The following is a 17651-nucleotide window of genomic DNA, read 5'->3' as shown; positions in this document are numbered from 1 at the left end:
TTTAAAAACATTCTGAATGTTTTTAAAACATTCTGAATGTATTTAACAATATAAACAATGTCTATATTTTTATTTTTTTTAATAAAATGTTTTTATTTTTATTTTTTTAATAAAATGTTTTTATTTTTATTTTTTTTACTGTAAATCATGCGCGGAGTGTTGCTACATCGACTATCTTATAGCCTGACTCGCAAGGGAGTGCTGCTACATCGACTGACAAACAGCCTGACCCGCAAGGGAGTGCTGCTACATCGACTGAGGGTTTGGTTGGGGCAGGCAGTCTATCATTATCAAAAAAAAAAAAATTCCGGTCTTGCATTTTAATTTTTACTTTTTGTCAACAAAATATGGAAAAAACTTTCGGACAACATCTAAGGGTTCTATATATATATATATATATATATATATATATATATATATATATATATATATATATATATATATATATATATATATATATATATATATATATATATATATATATATATATATATATATATATATATATATATATATATATATATATATATATATATATATATATATATATATATATATATATATATATATATATATATATATATATATATATATATATATATATATATGTATATATATATATACATATATTAGTAATTTTTAGTCTATTTAGACCATAGAGAAAGTTTAGGAAGTTTTTTTTTTCTTGGTGCACCCTATTGTTCATATAGATTTAATGTGAAATTTTTGGTTCTAATACAGTTTTAAATTATGTTTAAAAATCTTTTTTAAAATAATTTGAAAAATTCTTGTTATAAATTATTAAATAACATTATATAAAATATATTTTAAATAAAGTTAAAGTAGAAAATAAAACTAATTTTCAATATTGTTAAACAGAAAAAAATAATAACAGATACGAAATAAAAATAAAACCCAAAATAACTCAAAAAAAAAACCAATTTGCTGGATTTTTTAAAAAAACCCTGGTTTTTGCAAACCTAGGTTTAAACAACATGGTAATAAATTAGTTTTTCTCTCTAGTTCTCAGCTTTTTTCACAGGAATCGTAATGGAAAATAAATATTGGCAATTCAAGTGAATTGTTTGCAAATTTATTTGGAGAAACTTCCAAAAGTTAATAACTACAGAAACATAGTTTCAAATGTTTTTCATAAAAAAATGTAATCTAGTTTTTCATAAATAGAAGTAAAATTTAATATCAAATATGCTGCCATTCTCTTTATTCTCATTCTCATTCTCTTTATTCTCATTCTCATTCATTTTAAGAAAAGTAGTAATTAAAACATTAGTATTCAGTTCTTTAGTCTTAAAGAAATTTTGTTGCAACTTGTTGTTTTTTATAAAAACTCATTAAAGTTCTTTTTTTATTTTTTATAAAAATTACTAATTTTATATATATATATATATACATTACATATACATATTCATATATATATATATATATATATATATATATATATATATATATATATATATATATATATATATATATATATATATATATATATATATAAAATGGGAATTCATTCATAAAAATAAGGCATAAATTAAGATAAATAGCATAGGTTTTATTGTCAAAATAAGGAATTTTCTAATATAAGTCATACAAATTTAATCAACTTACTGCTTTCAACAAACTCATTAAAAGTCAAAAAAAAAAGTTAGAAGAAAAAATTAAGAACTTTCATATTTTAAGTATAAAAATGGTTTCTAGCCTACTTTGTTTATAAATTAAACATTATTAAAAGATACCAGTTGCAAAATATCTATTTTTCCCTTCAACCTTCAAATCTCTTCCTTTACTTTTCATTGATTTAATTTGGTCTTCATGCATGTCACCCCAAACGACAGAAATATTAACAGCTGCTTTTTCAAATACAATGCCTTTAAAATAAAAGAAAACAATTATAGTAATTACCAATTTTCTAATAATTTTAGAAGCAGGAGTAGTAGTAGTAGTAGTAGTAGTAGTAGTAGTAGTAGTAGTAGTAGTAGTAGTAGTAGTAGTAGTAGTAGTAGTAGTAGTACATTATTATTATAAATATATATATTTGTATACATATACATATATAAATATATCTATATATATATATATCTATATCAACTATAGCGTATATAAATTTAGTGGTACTCCCTTGCTATTTCTAACTAGTTTCAAACATTGTTATTGTAAACAATATATATATTTATAAAACTTTAAATTATTTGGATTTTACAAAAAATACTTTTCAATTACTTTGCAACTCAAACAAATTAATTCAGTTAAAATTAAGTTATCTACTATGTTGTTTTGAACACCACCCAAATACACACAAATATGTGTGCCTTGCATAAAATGAATTTAATGCTTTCATACTAAAAAAAACATTCTATAAGGGTTCATTGACTGAGGGTTTTGAGGCATGTACAAGAAATAATGGATTAGTTATCTCGATATAAAAAATTTACATAACTGAAAAAAAAAAAATCAACTTTTTCATTATTCTTGCTGGATTTGAGACTGAATTTTTTTCTGCAAGATTTTATATTTTTTGGATTTGAGAATGAATTTTTAACTGCATTTTATTTTTTTGCAAGTTTTATATAAAAAAACAATGTTAGTAAAATCTTAGCGTATTTTTTCAATATTTATGTCTCCAAAGCATTTTTAGTTTTATTTTTGGCCAAAAATGTTTTACAATATCATTAAAAACCTTTTAAAGTATAGATAGAGTTTATAAGGTAGCAAATTTTTTGTGTGTTTTTTCATTACTTGCAAAAAAAACAACTGTTTTTGTTCATCATATTTTATTATTAATGAATTAAAAGTTTAAATTAAGGCAACCCCAAGTTTAGCTACATCATTGACACATGCCATTTTCTTTGCTGGTATTAACTTGCAAATTTGCAAAACTACAACCAATATATATAGTTTGGAAAAGAATAATTAACATAAACTTGATATAATTAAAAACTCTAGAAATGACTGAAGTAGATGTGGAGCTTTTGCAAGCTTCTTTGCTCTTGCAAGCTAAGTTTTCTTTTTTGTTTGAAATTTTTAAAGAACAAGCATACTGTACTTTTGACTTAAATACCATAAAGGGCATTTTATCATTTTTAACTCTGTAGACTTTAGTACATCATCAGCATAGATTTTAATCATTGGATTAATAGTAAATCATTGATAAGTGCATCAACAGTCAACTATTACTATTGAACCAAAATTGTATGCAAATATTTAAAACAGATTGGTTAAATCTTTAAATACCTTAGAATTTAAAAAATGTCTGATGAAAATTGTTCCATTCTCATCAAAAAGAAACAATATTCAGAGTACATATTGCCTTTGCCATTCACCAAGCTCTATACATAACACCAGGCATGCAAATGTTCAGTTGAGTGCCAACCTCAGTGGCTATGTCGGAATCTGCATGGGCCTTAAGCTTTTTATCAGAAGATAAGTATAAGATTTTTCAGAAGTATGAGATTTACAGAAGATAAGAACTTTATTAGAAGATGCGTAAGCAGAAGATAGTATGACTCCAAATGAGGTTCGCCATTAGATTAATTAAAATTTCATTGTGTTTTTTTCAATCAAAATTCCTTGTTACAACATGAAATTGTATTTAAAACTATTTAAATTATCTTTCTCATTTTAATTAAAATAGATATGAACTAAAGTTGGACGTTATAGATACGAACTAAAGTTAGAAGTTAAAAACTTCTAAAGATTCTTGTTTGGTTTGTCACTTTGTATTTTTTTGAATATTTTGGCATCCATACTAACTTTATATTTGATAAAATTGTTGTGAAACTGTAATAAAAAACTCTTTTTTAAATATTTTGGTTTTTCAAATATAAAGTTAAACACAATTTAAAACATACAAAATGGTTTATATTGTATATTAATTATCTATAATTAAATAAATCCATTTCAACTAAAGGAATCTTAAACCCGTGAGACATTTTTTGTTCTAATTAAAAAAAATATCAACAGCAAAAAAAATGTGTGCTAAATTTTTTTGATTAAAACAATAGAATAAATGAATACCAAGAAAAACTAACTTTTTTATTTTAGCTGATGCTGGCCTTCTCCGTTTTGTTGTAGATCAAATAGTCTTCATAATATACGCTGCTATCTACAGACTTGATAATTTATTCAGCCGCGCTTTATTTCCAAGAGTTTTAGTACAAGATTTTTATGTTTGTTTAAAAGATCAATTTTGTGAATAATAACTTATTCAAAAAACCTGTTTCTGATGCTTTATATAGTTCCTGCTGTATTGTGTAGCTTCTTATAATTTAGGTAGCTTTGATGTTTTTTGGGGTTCATGATATTTGAATATTGTTTCAGATGTTTTATACATTCCCTGATATTTCATGTAAGTCCTAATATTTCATACAGAATTAATATCTTGTACAAACCCAGTATTTTGTCTAATTACTGACATTTTGGGTTATTTAGATATTTTATATAGTTCCTGGTGGTTTGTGTGGTTCCTAATGTTTTATCATAATTATGAATAGTTCCTAATTTTTTATATAGTGATGACTTTTGCATAGTTTCTAGTTTTGTTTATAGTTCCTAATGTTTCTTATAGCTTGTCATATATTTTGTTGGCCCTGATCATTTACATATTTTCCAGTGTCTTGAGCAGTTACTGATATTTTCTATAGTACTCGATGTTTTATATGGTTTCTAGTATTTTTTGTAGTTTCTAGTATTTTGTAAACTCTTGGTTTGAAACTGTGGTTTCTGGTATTTTGCATAGTTCTTGGTATTTTCAGTAATTCTTGGTTTTGTGTATTTCTTGATGTTTCATACAGTTCCTAATACTTTGTGTGGCTTTAGGCACTTTGTGTAATTCTTGATATTTTTATTTAGTTCCTGATGTTTCGTTTTTTATGGTTTCTGATTTCTGATTTAGTTTCTGGTATTTTACATGGGCTCTAGACACTTTTTGTCGTCCCAGGTGGTTTATACTAATTTGTTTCAAATCATGTTTCCATCAATTCAAGATTATCACAATCACTTTACTGGTATGTAATCTAGTATATTTCTAGCAGAAAATATTTGTAGGCAAGCCTCAAACAAAAGGCTGGATCTGCTAAACCTAACTCATAGGTTTTGCTTGTGCCTACTTTGTAGAAACTATGCTTTTCTTTCTGTTATCTACTGATGAGAGTGCAGCTCTACAACTCAGTTAAATAGTTCTGAGGCTAGGTCTGTAATAACTCTCAGACCTGGGGAGGCTGTAATAAACAGCTGGGTAATTCCATGTAAAATGACACAGAAATTTTTTTAAATGTCATCCTATATTTCAGATTTTGCTGATTTTTATACAGTTGAGAGTACTTACTTAGTAAATAAGAATTCTTTAAAAATTTTAGATTTGGGCTCTAAAAGTTCTTGAAATATGACTATTTTACTTTTTACATATGTTGGCTAAGCCCCTCAGAATTGCAACATTTATTTAGAGGTTTCAAATTAAATAACCTTAAAAATATTTGATAAATCTTTTTACTTAAAAATTTATACTCATATATTTTCAGGGGTGGCAAATCCAATGAAATGATCTGAAAAATGAAATGAAAAATGTAAAAAATAATTTTTAAGTACCTGTATTTATCAATTTAAATAAATTCAATCAATTTTTTATATACCTGATTTTGATGCTCAAGAAACCCATGTGGCCTTAATAATATCAACAACAAAAAATTGAAACAACATTCTATATTCATTGATCTTTCATTTTGATCTGCAAGTATATGAATTTCCATATAAAAATAATAGGGCACTTTCTCCACTTTTTTGTAGTGGAGTATTGTTATTGATTTTTTACTACCTACCAGATTAGCTGGAACTCTGACTTTTGACATTTCTGTAGTGCAGATGAACAAGCATATTAAAGTTATTTTCAGGGCCCAAGATACTAGGGGAAGGGGGTTAGGTTATGATCCCCACTAGTGAATCTTGTAACAGATTTTTCACTACATTCCAGACAAACTGGAGCTCTGAAATTTTCAGCATTTGTGTAGTCTTGATGAAGGTATGTTAAAATTGTTTCCAGAGCAGATGACCAGAGGGTCCAAAAGACTGGGGCACTAGTGGCCCTGGCCCATTTTTTTCAATTTTTTAATGCATTTTCAATAAAGTAAAAATAACTTTGAAAACATTGCCTCCTAAAAATTTTTTTGGTTTATATTTGCTCCATTCGGTTTTTAATCATTCTGTGTTCAATGATCTTTCTTAAAATGTTTTACAAAAGTATATATCTTTATAAGATTTTGAATCAAGTATATGGATTAAAAATAATTATTCATTTAAAATAATGATTTTAACAGAGTTTTATATTGTATAATTTAAAACTTTCTGAATTAAAAAAAGACGATACTTTTTAATGCTAAAATACTAACAGTTGATTGATTAACTAAAATGCAACAGTAAAAAAACATCCTATCATAACATTACATCAATAAAAATAAATTTATCACCTTTTAAAATCATTATTTTATTCAATTTTTCCTAATTCTAAAATGTTAATAGCAAGTTGTTTTATTGAATAAGAACTATTAAGAGTAAGAAAAAAACATCCTGTTATTACATTAGTATAGAAGTAATTTATTACCTCTTAAATTCATCATTAACATTTTTATAATTAACAATTTAAATATATTTACACAACCTTATAGTAAGAATGGATTAGTGTGATTTTGGAAAACTGTTAAATGATACTTGTCATGAACTAATTTATTGTAGAAAGACTTACTTAAAGAGATTTGATTGTTATAGAGAAGATCTGCCATTTTGTTATAGAGAAGAAGATCTGGTATCTTTGGCAACAAAATTTTAGCAATCTGCCTTCGCCATGAAAAGATTTTTGGTGCAAACATTGAGAAGAAACAAACAAAATGTTGTAATTTAGTAAATTGTTGATAAAGAGTCATTGTAAAATCTGTTTTATAATGATTTTTTTACCACAACAAATGTTGTATGTATACCTTGAGCACTTAGATGCATCTAAACAAATCCAAACACTACCTTGATGCTTTTTATTTTTGTATTTTGTTGTATATAATTAAATAAAACAGAACAAATACAAACCAAAAAAATTTTTAAAACAATGTTTTTAAAGTATTTTTTATTTCATTGAAAATGCACATAAAAAAAATTTTCTGGTCATCTGCTCTGGAAACAATTTTAACACATGTTCATCAGGACTACACAAATGATGAAGGTTTCATAGCTCCAGTTTGTCTGGAAAGGTAGTGAAAAATCTATCTCAAGATTCCGTTACAAAAAACGTAGGGCACTTGCCCCAGTCCCCCCTACTCTATGTTTTGGGGCCTTAAAAAAAACTTTAACACACATTTATTGGCACTACAGAAATGTCAAAATTTTGTCAGAGCTCCAGTTAGTCTGGAAGCCAGTGAAAATCAATCATAATATTCTGCTAAAAAAAGTGGCGACCATGCCCTATTATTCGTATATGGAAATCCATATACTTGCAGATCAAAATTCTTATATTTTTTGAAAGATCAATAAATATAGAATGATGTTTAATATATATATATATATATATATATATATATATATATATATATATATATATATATATATATATATATATATATATATATATATATATATGCATATATATATGTATATATATATATGCATATATATATATATGCATATATATATATATATATATATATATATATATATATATATATATATATATATATATATATATATATTGATATCATCAAGGCCACATGGGCTTCTTCAGAATTAAATCAGATATATAAAAAGTTGCCTAAATTATTTTTATAGCCTATATTATATTATAACCTATATTATATTTATAACCTATATTATAACCTAAAAAAAAAATTAATAACTACAGGTACTTAATAATAATTTTTTACACTTCTGACCATTTCATTGGATTTGTCACCCCCCAAAATAGCCAATTGCAATTTTTTAGATAAAAAAAAAACAATTTTTTTAAAGTTATATGACTTAAAACCTCTAAATAAACATTGCAATTCTGAGGGGACAATAAGAGCCTGGCCAATACCTGCTAAAAGTAAAACGGTCATATTTCAGGATCTTCTTGGAGCCAGAGGCTAAAATTTTTGAGGAATTTTTATTTTAAACACTTTTAACTATAAAAATCAGCAAAATCTGAGGTGTATGGTGAGATTAATTAGGAGGGAGGGGAGGGGTAATTTTTTTTTTTTTTTTTGACTTTAAAAAAGTTTTTTTTTTTTTTTTTGCTGACCTCAATCTTTTAGAGTTTGGCAAAGGTCTTACAATAAAACATAGTAACAAGGTCAGCATGTTTTTATCGACTCATATGTCAAGGATGCAATTTATATGTCAAAAAACTGATACACTCGACACAAAAATTAAAAAAAAAAGGTTCCTATAATTTAAAATTTGCTGACTTGATGTCAAAATATGCCAACTTACGTCCAAATTTGCCTACTAATTTTTGATTAGGGTTTTCTTAGTGGTGTGAGAAACCCCTATGTCCCTCTAGGGACAGCCCTGAATGTTGCGCATAAATGGTCTCACTTTTAGCACTTTTGGAGAGCACTCTGAAGACCACATAACAAAGTATCATTATTAATTTTTTTTTCTATCATACTATCTATTATGCTAAATATAAAGGTAATAGCCAGATCAAACACAATGATTAGCCTGGTGATTTTTAAAAGCACTTTGTTTTAACACATTTAAAACTGGTAAATATTAACAGTAACAACATACAAGTCAAAACGATTGCATTAGTAGTAGAAATAGTAATACGGTGTTTGCAATATCAACAACAACTTAATCAAAAAATACTAGCTTGATGTTTGACAAAATTATTAAAGAAAAGCACATTTTGCCTTTATCAATTTTGTTACATGAGGTATTTAAACAACATCACATGCTTTACAAAATATATTAAAAATAGTAGTAGTAGTAATAATAGTAATAATAATAATAATAACAATAATAATAATAATAATAATAATAATAATAAAAATGATAATGTCAATTTTGTAGCTTATAAAAAATTTATTGAGTTTAAATAATTAAAACATATTTATTGAATAACAAAGATAATTAGGCAAACATACCATCTTGTAAAACAATAGTTATTCCACCACCTCCTTGTTCTCTTTTCCACCTATCGACTTTAAATTTTTTGGTAGGCTCAAATGATTGCAATTTATTTACAACTATTGACTGTAAATTTGTTACATAAAGTTCCATTTTAGACTTCATGTTGTTTTCTTCTTTTAGTTTTTCTAATGGTGTTATCGTTTCAGCAGTAAAGTCATTCAGAGTGAGCATTTGAATTTTCTCCAAAAATTCATTCATCTCGTCCATGTCTTCTCTATTTTAAATTTTTGCTTTAAAATAATTTTAGGTAAATGATTTTTGTTTAAGGCAACTTGCCAACTTATTGAGCTTTCCCGCATCCACATTGGAGTTTCCCCTTTCTAAAAAAACTGCGCGACTGAGAAAATGTACAGGACAAAAATATAATAAAAAAAATTTGTTAAATTCAAAACCATGATATAATATATTTCTGTTATTCTTTTCACTATTTTAAAATTTAGTTTGAGTATAAAAGTATCTTTTAAAACCAAAACAAATTGCGATTCAATTTTTTTTTTTAAAAGGCGTAATTTTCAATTTTTATGAACCGAATGTTTAATCTTCCCCTCAGTATTATTTTGTTCTATCTTCAAATGTAATAAATAAAATGTTTTAATATATAAAATAAATACGATATATATATATATATATATATATATATATATATATATATATATATATATATATATATCATATATATCAATATATGTTTCAATAAATCAAACTCACTCTTATAGAGCTATATAAAGTTTGTAACTAGGACAAGTGATATTAAGAAAATAACACAGAAATATAATCAATAATTATATTAGTTGTACTCTATTTCAAAGCCACATGACTCGTAGACTGGACTATTAAAACGTGTTAAAGTTTTGATATTCCAACATTTTTTTTCATTGCAGTGTAGTGCAGTTAATTATAGAGATGAATAACAATATAATATTTACTGTTATTGTAGTGGGTCATTACAATACCTTTTTTTTAAATATTGTTGTTGTATTATGAAAATGAATTGCAATAAAATATTTATTGTTTTTGATTACAGTATTACAAAAATTGTAAATCACAGGTATTGTTATTGTTTTTAAAAAATAATACAAAAACAATAGTTATTGCTTCTGTTAGAGCTTTCATTACAACAATTCGAACTCTTAACAAAGTCCTAATTTTTACATATTATGAACTCAAAACCAAAATAAGGTTTATACGAAAAAACTACATATATATATATATATATATATATATATATATATATATATATATATATATATATATATATATATATATATATATATATATATATATATATATATATATATATATATATATATATATATATATATATATAATACCGAGCCAAAATAAATAAAATAATAGTTGAAAGTAATATTGATCAGACGTACTGTGAAAATTATTAGGTGAGCGTTTTTGAAAAAAAAATAGCAGTTTAGAATAAGAAACAGAAAAGTTTAGAATAAAAAGATCGGATAAATTTTCTCTCATTACATTTGAAGATAAAAAGACTGTCAGAGATATTAATAAACATGCTGTTATTGAAAATACCAACAAAATATCCCTTTATCCCTATATTTATTATATAAATATTCCCTTTGATAACGATAAGCAAGTATAGGGGCATTTATCTTTCAAAAGCGATTCTGTTATTCACGAAGTTTTATTTCAAAGATTAAAGCATTGCGACATCTTTTCAACAGAAAATAATATGTTTTGTGGAATTAGGAGATTTTACTATTTTGTATGGAGTACTTGAGCGATCGTTCCCAGAACCATTATCATTTATTATATAAGTTAATGATATGAATAAAGCTTCTCATAAAACATTATCAATTATGTAAGTTGTCAATAGAATTTTTTCTACAGTCACTCTGATGCAAAAATATTTTTAAATAATTTCTACCAAAGAGTGGGATAATATAATATAGTAAGGTATAATTTTCTACCTTCTGATGTAAAAAATTATACCTTTAAGGTATAAAATAGTATGACAAATGGTTATTTGTAATATAACTTTATACCTTAGGAGGTTGAAAATTTTAGTTATTTTTATATCCAAAAATCATGATACAAGTGTTTTTTAATTTATATCTTGTAACTTTTTAATAAAGACGCACGTCCCGTGTCTTCTTGTTTTGCTCAAGAGATTTTTTGTTATACACTAAAGTTCTCAATACTAATATAAACCCTATGAAATATGAATACTTAAATATTACTTTAACAGGAGCGAATCCAGGATTTTTATTGACTGTAGTAAAAAATGCCATAAATATTTTTTCCGTCTATAAAAAAAAGGTCCTCGCTTTTCGCATTTGCCAACAGTACTAAAAGTCCAAGTTTGCCGACTGTACTATATCGTCTCCTTAAGCCAACTCGCTGGTCTAAAAGAGCTAAATTTGCAACCTTGATAAACTAAAATTCATTAATAGGAGAGGGGAGGATAAAGGTCACACACCATTCGCGCCAGCCTTGGATGTACAGTGGCTCATAATGATACATCAGATTCCCTACCACTGCTCTTCCTCGATTCGTTTGGACCAGAAGAACGTTACTTGATTTACGTGAAGTAAAAACCATCCAGTTACACTGAATATTTTTTAAAGAAATGATTGCTTACTTGCCTTTTATGACTTTTAATCATGACTAAAACCTTGTCCGAATCTCTAATCTCAGTGGATGTGTTTACATTTAATACATTTAATTCATATTGCTAGTCAATGTGTTTATATCAAATACACAAAAAAATTAAAATCACAAATTTATATATTTAAACCAACATAATATTTGAGGTTGTTTAAATATGCTTTGCTCTACAAAAAAATTTGGTGCTGGTATTTAAAAATATAATTCGATTTTGTTTAAAACTAGGGCTGTTCGCCGTAAACAAAAACTTACGAAAATTTCGCATTTTCATCTTCCGTATTTTAATTTGCAATTGCGGAAGTTGTATATGCGCAACGTCACCTTCCGTAACGCATTATACGAAAATAATAAATAATAGTTATTCCGTAATAACCCTTTACGAAGAGAAACTTGCAAAACAAATCATTACGAAAACATACTTGCGAAACAGTTCCTAACGGGAGGAGCGTTTCGGAATGTGCACTTGCGGAATAGACTCGAAAGAATTTATTAAACTGTTATACAAAAAATGTTATTTTTATTATTTAAATAAAATAATGTTGCTAAATGATTCTTCAATAGTTTTTACATATATATCTGTATATATATATATATATATATATATATATATATATATATATATATATATATATATATATATATATATATATATATATATATATATATATATATATATATATATATATATATATATATATATAACCTCTAACTGGTTGTCAGAAAGTTTTTCCGAATTTTGTTGACAAAAGTAAAAATTAAAATGCAAGACCGGAATTTTTTTTTTTATTACTTGATAGACTGCCTGCCCCAACCAAACCCTCAGTCGATGTAACAGCACTCCCTTGCGAGTCAGGCAATAAGATAGTCGATGTAGCAACACTCCGTTGCGAGTCAGGCTATTTGTCAGTCGATGTAGCAGCACTTTGTTGCGAATCAGGCTATAAAGATAGTCGATGAAGCAACACTCCTAATAGCATTACTAATTTGTAATTAAATTAATGGTTTCAACTTTCTAACAACACGCAAATGTTGGACGAAAGTCAAAAGGAATTAAAAATGACGTATTTGTTGGTATAAGAATCATTTTTTTTCTCCCGTACTCCCAAATGCAACAATCTATAGAACTATCTTTACATATATATATATATATATATATATATATATATATATATATATATATATATATATATATATATATATATATATATATATATGTATATATATATGTATATATATATATATATCTATATATGTATATATATATATATATATATATATGTATATATATATATATACATAGGGATATATATATATGCATATATATATATATATATTTATGTATATATATATACATATAGATATATATATATGCATATATATATATGCATATATATATATATAAATATATATATGTACATATATATATAAATATATATAGACAGATATAGATATATGCATATATATATAAATATATATATAAATATATATATATATATATATATATATATATATATATATATATATATATATATATGTACATATATATATATAAATATATATAGACAGATATAGATTTTTTTTTTTTTTTTTTTTTTTTTTTTCTTATAATTCACCTCCCCAAAGCCGAGAAGGCCACTACAGATGAGGAGGCTACTTGTGGTTATCATCCTCTCTCAACTTTATAACTCCGAAACACGAACCTTGACGAACCAATATGTACATATATGTATAAATATGTATAGATAGATATATGCATATATACATATATATATATATATATATATATATATATATATATATATATATATATATATATATGTATATATATATATATATATATATGTATATGTATTTATACAAATGGATATATATATATGCATATATATATATATTTATGTATATATATATACATAGGGATATATATATATGCATATATATATATGCATATATATATATATATATATATATATATATATATATATATATATATATATATATTTATGTATATATATATACATATGGATATATATATGCATATATATGCATATATATATAAATATATATATATATATATATATGTACATATATATATAAATATATATAGACAGATATAGATATATGCATATATATATAAATATATATATATATATATATATATATATATATATATATATATATATATATATATATATGTACATATATATATAAATATGTATAGATAGATATAGATATATGAATATATATTTATATATATATATATATTTATATATATATATATATATATATATATATATATATATATATATATATATATATATATATATATATATATATATATATATATATGGTGACCTAGAAAGTTAAGAAAGTTAGGACAGGGGGTGCTTAAACAGAAATTAAGGGGGCCTAACGCAGCTAAAATTTAAATAGAAAAAACTGAAACTTTGAGCTAGTTTTGATGGAAAGGACAACGCTCCCTCCGCAACATGTCTCTATGCCAGTGTACTATGCGAAGACCCGGGGAAAGGTGGTATTGAACGTGCCCGTATTTTTGCTGCAAAATCTCGCGACTAAATTTTTACTACTCTCCAAAAGGGCTAGAGCTTTAAAACTTTTCAGCAGTTGTATAGTCCCAATAACGTTGGGATGTTGAAAATTAAAACATTATCAGGGTCAACGACACAAAAGAGCAACAAATGCTCCTTGTGTCGTAGAAAAACATTTTAGAAAAAGTCATCGAAAAGAAAGTCTTTAAATTTTTTTAAATTTACTTTTTGTTATTGAGGTAATAAAAGCGAAAGCGCAAATAACAGAGCACCTCAAAAATAAAAAAAATTAAAACTGGCTAAAAATAAAATTATTCTATTTGAAGATTATTCTATTCTATTTTGTTAATAATTAAGTTTTAGCATTCATCACTTTAATTAGGTCTTTTTTCGATTTCAACATTGGCATGGTTTCCCGATTACGCAGTTGCATTCGTATGTTAACGTTGTTCAAGTCATCTTCATTATTTAATTCTTATTCATTAAATGACATTCTAAAAAGGATATTTTATGAAAGTCTTGATTTTTTTATAATAGTTTAAAATTGAAACTTATCAATATCATATATAAAATTAGTATTTTAATTACATAGTTTACATAGTTATACGTATTTGATTCATAAAACGTAATTAAATATATTTATGTCGCGTTTCGTAAGTTTTTTTCCGTTAAGAACTGTTTCACAATTTGCGGTGCAAAAGAGTTTCGTTTCGAAAGAAATTTGGTTTTTTATCATTATTTTAAAAAATAAAACCTTAAAATGTTCATATGTTGCAATACTGAAAATAAAATTTTATTATAAACATTTTGGTATATTAAAATTTTATTTTTTACAATTATATTGTTTGGCAAACAAAAGTTTTGTATAGACTGTCGTTTGACAAAAGAGCTCGTTTCGCAAATGCGACTTCCGTAAGCGCAACTTTCGTACGTAGCAAAATAGTTGTTATAAAGTAATGAAGTTTATTATTAATAATAAACTTCATTACTTTATTACAATAAACTTTTTGTCGAATAATAAAAAAAAAGAAACAAGTTTCCAATGAAATAAAAAATAAAAATAAAGTAACGAAACTTTTTTAATAAAAATAGATTGTTTTATATAAATAAGGAATGCATTTAGAATCGAAAAATAGAAAACATCAGTTTTGCATTTAATATCAAAGTCAAACAAACTTTATCTTCAATCAAGTTGATGAGAAGCCATCAACCAGTATTGAATATCAAAGTCAAACAAACTTTATCTTCAATCAAGTTGATGAAAAGCCATCAACCAGTATTCACAAATAGACTTTTTAATCCACCTATTTCAAATAATTTTGGATATTGACCAAATTTAAAAAAAAAAACATACTTGTAAAAAATTAATATTGATTAATTCATTAGGCATATCATTCAGCAAATCAATTTCAAAATAAATGTTAATATCAACCATAAACATCTTTGATTTCAGAGAACAATTGAAAAATATGTCTACATATACTTTTCATAAATTTCTAAGTTCTGTTTCCAGTTATTCTAAAACATATTTTCCTAACATTACAAATTAGTAACAAAAGTGTTTCTCTTAATCAGGATTTTATAAAGTAGACTATTTTTTCACGTGTATAATTTGTGCTGTTATTTGTGACATGGTCTGATAATGTATGACTAAGGTGGTATCGCAAAAATTCATAACATACTTTATCTGCTAATCAATAAGATCTCTAAATGAATAATCATTATTTGAAATATTATTTGAAAGAAAAGGTTACCATTTTGTGACAGCAAGTTTAATAAAGTCACCAGTGTTGCTGACGTTTGAAATGTTATAAATTTCAGGTTGATTAAGAAGAAATTTGTAGGTGTTATCAGAAAAAAAACTTTGCTTTCTGAGTCCATTATTTTATAAGTTTTTGATTACGTGTCAAACAACAACAGAGTTCCATCTGTAGTCAACCAAGGTTTTCAAAAAATGTTAGAATTAAAACTTTACCACATGTAATTGCTTTTGCTATTTGACTCTCTTACTGATTCTAGAGTTAAATGAATTTGACAACATAAAAATTAGGAATTTATTTGTTTACAGGTTTTCACAACATTTTCACAAAGAAATTTAAGACCATCGAACATACAACTTGTATTACAAAATTTTTGAATTCAAGTAATTGGTTTTTGAAAAGAGAATTCATATCATTGGTTTTCCAAAAAGCAACAACTTCCTGATACAATAACATTTTTGTACCATAGACCTTGTCAGTGTTGATAAACGGCGTAAATATTCTCGCGTTTACTTTTCTTCCGCAACAGTCGGCGGCTGCCTCCCAATTAATTTTTAGCGGCAAATTTTTCTTTATTCCGCCTCCAGTGGCTTCCGCCTTTCTATTAGCGGCCGCAGTCAGAGTTTTTTTCTTGAAGCCGACGTTAATAGAGGTGTGGAGGCCAATGGTGACCACCTCCAGAGTAAATTTTGGAGGCAAAACCATTTGAAGGCCGTCCCCAATAGCTTCTGCCTCCCAGCTTGCTGCGGCCGCCTAGTTGGAGGCTAAAATATTTGCCTCCCGCTGGCGGGTGTAATGAAAAGTAATTGCACGTTTGTCATTAAGTTAACGAGAAACTAAAAGATGAACTTAGAACAAATGTTAAATATTTGACATCAAAGTTTTGTTTTATATGATTTATTGAATATTTAAAAAAATTTTTGAAAAAAAATTATAATACACGGATTTATAGTCTCAGTTCAGTTCCGCAAATTATCTCAAAATTGTTTAGAAAAGTAAACACTTCTCGAATTTGAGAAGATTTGAGAGAAAATTTGAGGAGAATATTGATTTTACTTTGATATAAAATTTTCGATATAAATTTTTTTTAGCGCTAAATATCTTTCCTAGCCAAATTTATCACTAACTTAAGTTCAAAATATTTATCTTACTAAACGATTTTGTGATAATTTACGGAACGGAACTGAGACTATTAGCCCGTGTAATTTGTCAAAGCGGTTGTTTTTCTAGGACCATCGAATAAATTTTTAACTTTTAAACGTTTTAAACTTTTAATCGCTTAAAACTTTAAAACGTGTAAAAGTAGATGAGTCTATATTTTTAAACGTTTTCAAAGTATAGAGTAAAATATAAATAATATTTATAGAATTATATCTATTTAAATTTTATAAATTCTTTTTTTTTGTTGTTGAAATTTGACTAACTATTAGCGTAATACAGCGTGGTCGCAAACTTTTAATAAACATTACCATATATTTTTTCAATAACTTTTACAATATCCAATTATTTAAATCAGTAACGTTATGGCAAATGATAAAATAGATAA

General features: G+C 25.3%; 1 protein-coding gene across 1 annotated transcript in view; it reads right to left on the bottom strand.

The window, feature by feature from the left end:
• LOC100213358 (oxygen-dependent coproporphyrinogen-III oxidase) overlaps window positions 1-9492 on the bottom strand; it is a 25881-nt gene extending 16389 nt beyond the window's left edge. The window contains exons 1-2 of the mRNA XM_065807958.1: window positions 9117-9492; window positions 1755-1886 (exon numbers count right to left, since the gene is read on the bottom strand). Of these exons, the coding sequence (XP_065664030.1) occupies window positions 1755-1886; window positions 9117-9369 (385 nt within the window). The 5' untranslated portion in view covers window positions 9370-9492. The remainder of the gene's footprint in view (window positions 1-1754; window positions 1887-9116) is intronic.
• Between the last annotated feature and the right edge of the window lie 8159 nt (window positions 9493-17651).

The sequence above is a fragment of the Hydra vulgaris genome, chromosome 10, assembly GCF_038396675.1.
Source record: "Hydra vulgaris chromosome 10, alternate assembly HydraT2T_AEP".
NCBI classification, from domain to species: domain Eukaryota; kingdom Metazoa; phylum Cnidaria; class Hydrozoa; order Anthoathecata; family Hydridae; genus Hydra; species Hydra vulgaris.
The sequence above is the reverse complement of the archived record's forward strand: the minus strand, read 5'-3'. Positions and strand labels throughout refer to the sequence as shown.